The sequence below is a fragment of the Gobio gobio genome (genome assembly GCF_949357685.1).
Source record: "Gobio gobio genome assembly, chromosome: 13".
Lineage (NCBI taxonomy): Eukaryota > Metazoa > Chordata > Actinopteri > Cypriniformes > Gobionidae > Gobio > Gobio gobio.
This window is the reverse complement of record NC_137106.1, coordinates 40,109,066-40,121,861: the sequence shown is the minus strand read 5'-3', so window position 1 is coordinate 40,121,861 and position 12,796 is coordinate 40,109,066. Positions and strand designations below refer to the sequence as shown.

At 39.7% G+C, this 12,796-nt stretch overlaps 1 protein-coding gene across 4 annotated transcripts in view; it reads left to right on the top strand.

Moving 5' to 3' along the window:
• rp1l1a (rp1 like 1a) overlaps nucleotides 1-12,796 on the top strand; it is a 20,563-nt gene extending 7,767 nt beyond the window's left edge. For 3 of the 4 annotated variants that reach the window (XM_079832879.1, XM_079832877.1, XM_079832878.1), the window contains exons 2-4: nucleotides 499-1,156; nucleotides 2,960-3,137; nucleotides 3,426-12,796. In XM_079832879.1, coding sequence (XP_079689005.1) covers nucleotides 521-1,156; nucleotides 2,960-3,137; nucleotides 3,426-10,246 — 7,635 coding nt within the window. In that variant the 5' untranslated portion in view covers nucleotides 499-520 and the 3' untranslated portion in view covers nucleotides 10,247-12,796. The remainder of the gene's footprint in view (nucleotides 1-498; nucleotides 1,157-2,959; nucleotides 3,138-3,425) is intronic. The other variant, XM_079832880.1, reaches the window with a different exon arrangement.

The window sequence follows — 12,796 nt, the reverse complement described above, 5'->3', positions numbered from 1 at the left end:
AGATCAGAATCCTCCAGTCTTTAAAGAACTCAAGCATTTAAAGCAATGATAAAAACTGCAGTGCGCACTTACAGTAAATTGTAAACTGATATCATCCACTGGTGTGGATGCTAATATAGTTATCGTTCTTGATGTTAGGCTTAATCTTGGTGTTCTGTTCATAGAAGAGTTCTCAATTATGTTTCTCACTTTGTCTCACATGTTTCTCAGAATAGATCATTGGCAGAATAGTTCATAGAAACATCTGAGTCATTGTTGACATATAGACTATAGAGCAATGAAATGAATGTGGATTTGGGAGAAATGTTTGAGTTTAGATTAAATATTCTGATTAGACTGTGGTTTCTTTGCAAATCTTTGCACAATTTGAGACATTGTTGAAACTTCTCCTCAAACCCTAAAACAGAGACATTACTAGGGTCTCCATTTAATCCAATTTCTTTCTAAGTTTATGGGTTCCAGATAATGTCATTTACATTTCCTTACTCTTCTCTACAGATTGAATTGACGTGGAGGAGAGATGCAGAGGGCAGCCCCAGGCTCCTTCGACGTTGGTAACCATTTTCAGAATGAACATTTTCCTCATCCTCCAGCGTCGTCTTTTGGCTCCAGCGTGAAAGCGGCCTGCCCAGCCAAGAGAATTACCTTCTACAAGAGTGGCGACGGTCAGTTCAAAGGGGTCAAGATGGCCATCCATAAACGCAGCTTCAAATGCTTTGATGCTTTATTGGATGACCTTTCCCAAAAGGTCCCTCTGCCTTTTGGTGTGCGTACTATCACGACCCCCAGGGGCACCCACAGCATTAAACATTTAGAGCAGTTAGAGGACGGAGGCTGTTACTTGTGCTCTGACCGCCGCTATGTCAAGCCAATCAACATAGAAGCTGCAGGGAAGAGGCCGGCGGTTTGGCACCACCACAGCCACCCACATAATACTCGCCGGAAGCCCTCCCGACCTGAGGAGCCCCCCTCGGGACATCAGCACCACTATCGGCACCCCAAAAGGATTGTTCTAGTGAAAAACAATGACCCTACTGTTAGGCGATCCATCATTCTGAGCAGACGAACTGCTCGAAGTCTTCGCGTCTTCATGGACGAGATTTCAGAACTCATGCAGTGTCATGTCAAGAAACTCTACACTCTGGAGGGACGCAAGGTCAGGAAGGATTTCATTTCTTCAGCCATTCTTTAATTAGCCAGGTCAAGTATTTTAAGAGGCAGATGTCAGGTCAGGACAGAACTGCAAGCCCTGGGATATACTGTATACGTTGTTCTAGCTACTAATCGAAATGTATCTTAAAGGGATATTTTACCCAAAAACGCTTCCCAGAAATATATGATTTTTTCTTCTTCTAATACAAAAGGAGAAATTAAAGTATGTTAACATTGTTCTTCCATATATTTAGTGACCAGTGGCGCTATAAAGGACCAAAAAGCATCATAAAAAATCCATATGACTTGTTTGCTAGTGTTCTGAGGAACGAACCATAAAACGGATTTTATTAAAAAGTCATTATTTACAGAAAACCTTGCCCTTCACCATAGCTCTTAAATCTTCTTCATGCATGCACATTTTCCGTATTGATGGCACCAGTTTCCAACGGTTTTTGCGTGTCTCATAACCAAATGTTTGAATGCGTGTGTGCACTATTTAAACACTATAAGGCAATCGTTTCAGCGAATAATACATTTTTATAACATATTTTATGCTATTTTTGTCCTTTTTGGAGTTTGACAACCCCATGCAATGTTCATGTACAGTAAAATCTCCCTTTTGTGTTGTATGGAAGTCATACAGGTTTGAACAAATATTAAGAGGAGTAAATGAGTTTTCATTATTGGTTGAACTATCTCTTACCATGTAAAATCAGCATTTTGTGTTTAATTGGTTAATTTACATATTTACATACATGAATGTGCTGCTATTGTCATTGGAGAGAACCATTATGTTTGAGTTTTGATGATTAAGGAGTTCACAATTCTAAAACGAATCTATTAGTGAAACCGTTTAAGCATTTTAGATCAGTCACTAATAATGGTTAAATTTCAGTTAAAATGTTGAAGTTAGAAGGTAGCTGCCTATGTAGACAGTGATATTAAAGGGTTAGTTCACCCAAAAATAAAAATAATGTCATTTATTACTCACCCTCATGCCGTTCCACACCCGTAAGACCTTCGTTAATCTTCGGAACACAAATTAAGATATTTTTGTTGAAATCCGATGGCTCAGTTAGGCCTGCATAGCCAGCCATGACATTTCCTTTCTCAAGATCCATTAATGTACTAAAAACATATTTAAATCAGTTCATGTGAGTACAGTGGTTCAATATTAATATTGTAAAGTGACGAGGATATTTTTGGTGTGCCAAAAAAACTAAATAACAACTTACATAGTGATGGCCGATTTCAAAACACTGCTTCATGAAGCTTCAGAGCATTATGTATCAGCGTATCGAATCATGATTCGGATCGTGTGTCAAACCGCCAAACTGCTGAAATCACGTGACTTTGGTGCTCCGAACCGCTGATTCAATACGCTGATTCATAATGCTCCGAAGCTTCAAGAAGCAGTGTTTTGAAATCAGCCATCATTATACAAGATGTTATTTAGTTTTTTTGGCGCACCAAAAATATTCTTGTTGCTTTATAATATTAATATTGAACCACTGTACTCACATGAACTGATTTAAATATGTTTTTAGTAAATTAATGGATCTTGAGAGAGGAAATGTCATTGCTGGCTATGCAGGCCTCACTGAGCCAACGGATTTCAACAAAAATATCTTAATTTGCGTTCCGAAGATTAACAGAGGTCTTACAGGTGTGGAACGGCATGAGGCTGGATAATAAATGACATTATTTTCATTTTTGGGTGACCTAACCCTTTAAGTATTTGTCTCTAAGTGGATTTGACTCATTATATGTCTTTTGTCTTATGTTTATTCACTGTTCTCCATAGATTGACAGTATTCAGAGTCTGATGCAGTGTCCTAGTGTGTTGGTCTGTGTGGGTCGAGAACCCTTCAGACCACTGCTAATGGAAAGTTTAAAGAAGCTCTCAGATGAAAAGCTTCCAGGAATGGGCACAAGGTCTCACTCTAGTCTCTGCAGTGAAGGTCATGAAAGCAAAAAGAATGGTAAATATTTTCTCTTATTGTGTACACAGTTCTGGTTAACGATCGTTTAGATTTATTTGTTTTAGGTGAATCATTATAGTGATTAACAACCCATCTACCCACATGCCTCTAATAATAGACTGAAGGTGGAACAACCATCCACCACCAACTCAAATGTTGTTAATGTATTATCAGCGCTGGTGAATCAAGAGCATGTTTCAAATAGGCTTCGTTATATTTGCATGTTTCAAATATGTTGTTATTATTTTTAATTTATTAATATATTTTTCAATTATTTTGTTTTAACAGTTAACTTTGGCCTGGAGACAAAGAAAAGCATTATCCATCCAAGATCCGACTCCAGTAATAGATCTACAAGATTCTCTCTTTCTTCAGAAAAGTCCTATCAGAATGGATTATGCATGACACCAGGACAGTCCGGTTGCGTTAGCACCTGTCCTTACATTAAAGAAGTCGCAGTGAATGATGACATTGAGAAGAGAGTGCTTATTAACAAAGACGGCAGCCTTTCTGTGGAGATGAAGGTTCGCTTTCGGCTTTTTAACGATGAGACTCTCCAGTGGTCCACCGAGATCAAGAAGTCATCTACAAAAGTGAATGACTCTGGCTCTGTAAAAGAAGGCGATTATCTTCAAGCTAAAACTGAGTATTCAGACCCATCCATCTCTGCATCTGAGGAGACTGATGAAGCCTTTGCAACAAAGCTGCATCAGAAGCATCTTGAGGAGTCACTTTGTCAGAACTGTTGCAACCACTGCCAAGAGTATGACATCTGGAAAAACCCCATGCACAAAGACCTGGGGGCCTGCAAATCACCCAGTTCCAGTGGGTCATCTCACAGAGTTGTATGCCAAAAGTCATCGGTGGATAGTACGCACACGATTTCTCGCTCTAGTGGGGAGTACACTGAGCATGTGGTGGAAAAGGCCTCATGCTTTCAGCAGACAATGGAGGAAGGGGACACCAGATTAGAATACTGTGCTGTAAGTCATTGCTGCAATCGAAGTGAAGTATCATCTGTGGGAATCACGTCAAAGAGCAAGAGATCTTGTGAGGATGGCTGTGAGAGTCACATTAAAAGTAGATGTTCTCATATAGAACCTGAAATCTCTCCTACTCCACATTGTGAGGTCATTAAGGTCATGGAAGAGCGTCCGATTTCTGCAGTCAGCAACTCGTCCAAAGTGCTTGAGTCTTTGAATGAAGATCAGGATGATGATTATGATGAGCTTCCTCCAAGTATCTCAAGAGCATCACACTGGTCTCAAAGTGACCATCTTGAGAGTGATGATCAACCCAAATGTGTTCATTGTTGTGGCTGCCAGACTTCACCAAGATCTTATTTGTCCCCCAGACCTCCAAGTAAACAATCAAGCAGTGTTGTTCACTCACTGAAGCCCAAAAAGTATAAAACCACTTTTGCAGCACCAGTAGAGCCAGACAGGATGAGTACAACATCTCCAGTTTCAAAAGTGTCCTCCAGATCCCATTCACGTCACTGTGGATCCCATCCATGTTCATCTGGTCGCCAGCACAGGCCTGAGGGGAGGGCTTGTACAATTTCTAGACATAGCCAAGCATCTTGTAAATCTAGAGGCCAAACAAGCAACCCTGGAACTAATGCATCAGATGCTCTGGAGATATGTGATGGTGACGCTGAAAACAGATCTTTAAGTGCCACGTCAGGTGTGTCAAGAAGATCTGGCGCGTCTGCTGTATGTTCATGTTGTGGAGTGAATAAAAGATTGACTGAGAATCCAGAGGGAAGCGAACCAGAGAAAGCTGATTCCATATTGTTGAAGTCAAACGAATCTGCTGCATACACTTCAAATGTTCATGAAAACTTTGAACCAGTTAATAATACATTAGAAGTGGAAACCACACGGGAACGCTCTGAGTCCGCACTGTCTAAAAATTCAAATGTCTCTTCTACTTCAAAAATCTCCAAAAAGTCCAACTGCTCTGCTCATGAAAGGTGTTCTGTTGGGAAATCATTGAAATATGAACAAAATGAAGCAGAAAGTGTTGAAGAAAAAAACAAAAGTGCCACATCAGCAATGTCAGCCGGCTCAGACTTTATTATTTCAGAGAGAGAGCCCACACCAGCCTTGGTCCTGACAAAAATAGATGAAGCTGGAGAAAAAAGACAAGAAAGAGCTGTCAGCCCAATGTCTGCCCATTCAAATTTATCAGCTGCATCAAGGACCTCCCACAAATCAAAATCTGCACATTTAGAGAAAGCTAAAATGCCTAGATATTGTAGTCCAAATGATTTAGAGGAAGTGCCATCAAAGCTACTTAATTCTCAGGGTGATAAATCAGAAAGTGCTGCTACACAAAATCATACTACGTCAGATAATCATTGTGAACAAGACACAGATTTTCTTCAAGAAGTGAGATCAAATAGTGCCATGTCTAATAAATCAAACCAGTCTTATGAACATCCATCACATACATCAGAGCAAACAACTAGGTCTGTCAAATCTTGTTGCGACTTACAAGACAAAGCCACTCCGAAGTCCAGCAGTTTTGATGTTCAGTGTGAGCCGGAAACTGAAGTAACCTCAGAGGAAAGACTATGCAGTTCACTGTCCAAGTGCTCAAAAACTTCTGTAAAGTCAAATGCATCCTCAAAGCATTCAACTACAGAGTCTAAATCTAATGAAAGAGTTCACAGTGCAATGTCTGTTAAAACAAATGCGTCTAAAGGGTCTTGTAGGTCCTGCAAATCAAACCACAATGTTTCAGAAAACACAGTGACCTCAGTACCATATGATGTAACACTTGAAGAATGTGCAACTTCAAAAAGTGAGTCAAAGAGAGCTACCAGCACAATGTCTCAGACCTCAGAAAAGTCTACTGCCTGCTCTGAAAGATCCGTCAAATCCGGTGCAAAGAGCCCTACATTCCAGGAAAAGGAGAATGGCAAAGACATGACACAGAATGCCTTAACTGTGACCTCTGCTTTGCATAGGACAAAGAGGTCTCCATCTCCTATATCAAACCATGACAATAAAATTAAGACTGATAGCAGAGCAACAAGTGGGATGTCAGTAAGCTCCAATGTATCCTTGCAATCCCAGAGATCCAGTAAATGTAATTGTCACAGCACAGCAAGTGGTAATTTGAGAGAGACAAATCCTGAGGAGCAAAAAGAGGACGCCAACGAAGAATCTGAAGACAGCTTGACAGGAAAATCAAAGCTGTCAGCTAAATCTTTTACAAATAACATTAAGTCTTCAGGCAACAAGTTTGATGAGCCTCTAAGCCCAACATCAACAACATCTGTTTCTCTTGGACTAGGAGAAGAGCACAAGGATGATGACTTTGATGAACAATCAGTCAGTGGCATGTCAGCCACCACAGAGGACGGTGGACATAAGATAGAGAGTGTAAATGGAGTGGATACTGAGGAAAGGCCAAAGACAGAAGCGTCGGTGAACTCTGCAATTTCTGACAGACCCAAAAAGTCCCATCACAAGAACTGCAAGACTCCGGTTCAAGCCATCTCCCCTGTCTCAACTGAAAGCATCATGTCAGCAGAACTGAAGAAAAGCCACAAGTCGGGGAGCAACTTAAATGAAAACTACATCAGAGTGCCCTCCACTTTGTCACTGTCATCTTCACGAAGTAAGGCACCCTCCAGAGTTTCACAGGGAAGTGCTAAAAATACAATTATGAAAGGGAGAGATTGTGAAGCTGTCAACAACACCAACCATGCAGAAATGACTGAAACGTCCTTGAAACATGACCAAAGTGAAACAGCCTCTGGAAAAGATACACCAGCAAGTGACTGTTTACATGCATCAAAAGCCTCTGAACATTCAATGAAGTCCAAAAATGGCCAAAGTACTAGAGAGAGTGATAAAAGATCTAAATCTTCTTCCCAATGTTTGGAAATGAATGAACTGAATATAAAATATAACGGAGACGATTTGGGGGGCATGGTTAAGTCTCTTAAAACATCTACACCAGGCAGAAGATCTGTGAAAAATGATGCATCCAGGCCGAATTCAGCTGTAATATCTGATATTTCCCAAAATTGTAGAAGTCAACCACAAGAGAAGCCAAACAAGAAAAAAACATCAGTCAAGCATCCTGATTCCTCAAGCAACAGTGTTTTATCGCAGGCACTTTCAGCAGCAGATTTGTTGAGAGATATTATTGGTAATGCAAGACCAGTGAGCAGAGGATCAAAGTCAGTTGCCTCCAGCAAAAATGTTGACAATGTAGAAAATAAAAGCCAAAAAAGCAGCAGGAGCAAACATGGGGAAGTCACCATCTTATCGGAGTGCAACAACAAGGAACTGATGCCGTCATGCTTACCGAACGCTTCCCCTAATGAAGTTGTGAATGACTGGCTTAGGAACATTCCCATTGAAGGCCATGTTTATGAAATGGATTTCGAACTCACTGAATATATGACCCTGGCTCAAGGTGTTGAGGACACTTCTCAAAGGGACAAAGGTGAGGCACCAGAAAGCATAAATGAGGTAGAGGAACCTTATGAGGATCAAGCAGCTGAGTATCATATTCAGCAGGAGAACAACGACAGTTTTGGTGAAAAAGCACAATTGGAAACTCATGAAATGGATCCCGACCCTGAAGCATTAACCAAACAAGACAGTTTACAAAAGCAGTGTCATTCTTCGGTTCAGGTCATGAAGGTTTTACTGGGTCCAAAACTAGACAGATCCAGTAGTTTACCTGAAGTCTCCCCTGTTTATGGAAGAAAATTAAGCCAGTCGGCTCAAGGGCTGTTGGATTGCCTTGCAAATTTACGATTGATTGACTCTGACTCTAAAAGCGAAAAGCATCGTAAATATAATGAAATCATGATTATCCTACAGTCGCTCTGGCTCCAAAAGCCCTCTGAGGATGAACAGAAAAAGCAGAACACAAAGGAGAATCACTTAGCTGAGGATGAATTTAACCCACGGTCTTCATCTGGGGTCGATTTAAGCAGCGGCTCCGCCGGCTCTGTTAAAGATAGCATGAATGGCGTTGTAGAAAAAATAGAGACCGCTCTAGGCACAATACCACCAATTGCAGAACGAGAGGCCTCAGTGCAAGATAAAGATGAAGAAGAAAATGAGGAAAAGTCTACAGCTCCTGCATGTGACTGTTTAGATCCATCCAAAGCTCTTTCAGATCCACTAACTCCAGACATTGCAGACCGAGTACAGGGGAGTCCAGTAAATACACAACAGGATAATGACCAAGAAAATGGCATATTACACGAAGAAGATGTTGAAAGCAGTGAGAATAAGAATGAATCAGATCAAACACCATTAACAACCTCTTATAAGAGCTCTGGGAATGAGAGTTGCACAATTAAATCTCTTGGAAATACAAGCTCAGGAACTCCACCGTCTGTTCAAAGAGCTCCGCTTACTAAAAGAGTTTCACAAGACCCAGATCCCGTTTGGGTACTGAGCTTATTAAAAAAGCTAGAAAAGCAATTCATGTTACATTATGCAGATGCCATGGCAGAGTTCAAAGTGAGGTGGGATTTGGATGACAACGAGATGCTTGATACAATGATCAGCGAACTGAAAGAGGAAGTACACAAACGGATTCAATCGAGTATTAACCGAGAACTGCAAAAAATCCATAGTCGGGTTGGTAGGGGTCCGAAACCTCCGGGAAATAATCTATCGAGAGAGTCAACAGTCCAGACTGAGCAGCGACGCAAACGTCTTCGTGTCATGCGGAACAAGTCCATCTCCATGTCAAGGAGTGAGGAAAATTACACTGCATCAGGTACTGAATACAGTGATCAACGCAGTGACGATGAATACTGCCCATGCGATGCATGCATGAAAAGGAAAATGGCGTCCAGAGTGGTCAAGCAAGCTCAGGCTTTGAGTTTTGCTCCAGTTATGAAGGAATTTGATCTGCGGAAAATTTTACAAATGAAAAAGGATCCAGCCAAACCTCTAGAATCAAAGCCGGAAGAACAACACACAGCCAACTTGAGTTGTGGAGTTGCTAAAGAAGAAAACAACTTAGAAGTGGTTCATGAAGAGGTAGAATATATGAATGATGATACTAGAGGCCATGATGTTGATCAAGAAGAGCCATATGGTGCTCATAATGCAGTAGATGAAGGTGTAAACACAAACAATATCAAAGATGTATCTTTAGACTCTGAGAAAAGATATCCAAATAAAGAGGAAACAGATGACAAAAGAGAGTCTGGAGATGTGGAAGATGAGGAGAAAGAAGGTGAGCATGCAAAAGAAGTGGCAAAGGGTGACACTGAGGGGAAAGAGGAAGTAGAGTTTGTTGAGGAAGAAAGTGAAAAGGGAGATACAGAAGAGGATGGTGATGAGAAAGACAGCCTCGAGGGAGATGCAGAAAACAGCGATACAGCTGCGGAGGCAGAAAAAGAGAATGAGATGACAGAAACTGGTGAGGAAACCGAATCAGGTGACAACGGAGCAGAAACTGAGACTGGGGAAGAGAGTACAGAAGACAAGTCTGCAGAAGATGGTAGTGAATCTAAGTTAAATAAAGACAATACACCTGAAACTACTGAAGGTGAAGAGTCAGATAAGACACCAAATGAAGAGTCTGCCAGTGAGGAGAATGCAGATGGAAACCAAGATGGATCTGCGAAGGACGATGCCGAGGAAGATGGGACATCAGACACAGGACAGGACGAGGACCGGCCTGAGGAAAAAGCCATTGTGCCAAAGGTAAAGATCGAGGTTGAGGTCAGAGGAGACACAGAAAATGAAACGGACAAATGCAGCTCTGTTGAGGAAGATTTTGAGAATTATAAATCTGATGAAACTGTTGTTGATGTCTGTGAGAGCACACTAGCAAAACAAGTAACGAGAACATCAATGGAATCTCTACCAGGATCTGTGGAGAACTGCACAAATCAGACAGCACAAGCTAAACTGAAGGATCTTCAGAGTTTCATGGAGAGTGTTGAAAGTCAAGGAGATACCATGGTTGTGATTACTAAACAGCCACCATACAAAGAGCCAAATGGACCAGGAAACCAAAAGGACATGCGCAATGGCTTGCCTGAATGGCAAGTGTCTCCTAAAATAAGCAACAGGGCCAATAAACAAAAGAATACGAAGGATGGAAAATGATGTTATGGTGACCAATAAATCATTTTAATATTCAATTTGATTAAACCTAATATAAAGCACTTTATTTTTGATTACTAATGTTCCTTTAGATGGGACTTTAATGTTTGAGATAATTAATTCACTGACTTCAAAGACATCTAAAGATCTAAAGAGAAACTTTGAAGAGAATTCAAAACTATATATTGGACAATTCTGTATATTTCCATGTAGTCAAGATATTTTATTGAAACTGCTAAAAAGTTAAAGAGACCAGAATCTTATTGACTTATACATATACACAGGCAGTGAAATACTGTATATACGGAGTCTTACATGCAGTCACAGAATGTACATTGTACTGATAAATATTGAATTCTCAGGGTGCTGAATGTTAAAAGTATTATTATTCACATGCATTGTTCAACCAAACCTCAATCAAGGTTAGCATTGCATTACATTTAGTTCACATTCAAATTATATAATTGCAGATGTGTAAGAATGGTCTATTACCTGAATTTATTTAAGGGACATTCAGTTCAGCAGCAACCATGACTGTATATTTCGAAAGGACTTATTTATTTCTGAAGTCAAAAGATTTCCTTATGCTGCTAAGTGGTGCTTGATGCAGCATTTTACATGGTAAAACATCTTGGCAGATGTGGTCAAAAGCATCCTTGACCAAGGTTTGTTGTATGTTGCTATTGTATTGTAACATTTAATAAATGCTCAATTCTGAGAATGTAATTTGTTGGATTCATAACAGGGCAATGTCGACATAGTAAACTAAACAGTGGTATAATATTTAGTGATGATTGTTTATTATTGCACATGTTTAGAGGTTTATTATAAAATTTCCATCCATAAGGCCAGAAACATGCTCAGTATGCAATTACAGAATGCTTGAACAATAGTGACAAACCTTCCAATGTCACCAAACACCATTACGTGTTGCTTCAGGTATCTGGCTATACACTCTTGTCAACAATTTAACTAACTGACTTGCTCAGCAAGATTCTCTTCCCGCATGGCAGTTTTTTAACCTGAAAGGGTGGTGTCATATTTGTTCAGATTTAAGTAGCTAAAAGTGTTTGCATCTACATATTGTATATATAATTTATCCTATACTGTTTGTGCTCCAAACACACATAATTCCACAAAACAGATTTACAGATTTTTGCCTTGCATACAATTAACAGGCAAGTTTTGCACAGGTAAGAACCACTAGAACATGTTTTTTTTTAATTAATTATTATTATGATGTTCTTCATTGTCAAACATGCTTCTTCTGTTTTGTCCTTCATGTATTAAGTGATATTGGTGTGTACACACGCTTAAGCACAAGTACTTGCTGCAGAGTTTGAGTTCAGCAGCTTGAGTTGCTTGCGTCATTTTAATCTCATTGCCATTGCATTGGGAGTATCATTAGCTGGGTGAGAGGATTGAGGTTGACTTGCATCAGTCATTAATCTAGTACAGCTATTAGTCAATAGCATGTATATCATTCAGCAGTGTGCATAGACTGTCATACCAAATTTACAGGAAACCATTAATCTCACATACTGTGTTTATTGATCCCATTCATTCCTGATTTAATGCCCCCTTGTGTTGTGTTTTGAAACCACAGGCCAGAGAAGGGTTAACATTAAAAGGATAGTTCACCCAAAAATGAAAATCTAGTCACGCTCAAGTTGTTCCAAATCTTTTTGAATATCTTTGTTCTGATGAACACAAAGTAAGATATTTGGAAGAATGTTTGTAACCAAGCAGATCTCGGCAGCCATTGACTACCATAGTGAGGGGAAAATACTATGGTAGTTGATGGCTGCCAAGATCTGCTACAAACATTCTTCCAAATATCTTACTTTGTGTTCAGCAGAACAATGAAATTCATAAATATTTGGAACAACTTAAAAGCCAGTTGCGCTCACTCCATTGCGGATTCGCAATTTTCATGGCGAAATTTGCAAGCGGAAAAACTGAACGATTCTCTAGCGAGGAAGCCGATCTGCTCGTGGAAACCGATCTGCTCATCTAATGACGCCTGCTTGCTTGTCATTATTGCAAAAAGGTAGGCTAATTCTGATACATGCCATGACTATACCAGTGGTTCTCAAACTTTTTATACCAAGTACCACCTCAGAAAATATTTGGCTCTCCAAGTACCACCCTAATGACCTACATTAAAATATAGTTGCGTAGTAGGCATAACAATTCAGCTACAGCTCTGCAGTTCAAAAACGAGGCAGTTTATTCCTAATAGGAATATGTATTGTTGTCAGCCACTTTTTTTCAATGTAAATACATAGTTTATACATTAACACTGTACTGTGCTTACATACAGGTAAATAAAAATAATTAAATAATGATTAAATTAAAATGCGTTGTATCTAAAAGTTAAATTAAAACTGTACTGTACTTAAATGTAAAAAACTTTACTCAAATAAAGATGAAATTAAAATGTATTGTTTTAAAATAAATGTATGTTTAAAGTCCCTGTAAAGTCAAAATTAATATATTTGTTCTGAGTTTGTCACACCACAGAAAAATGTGTTATTGAATGTGGCCAAATTT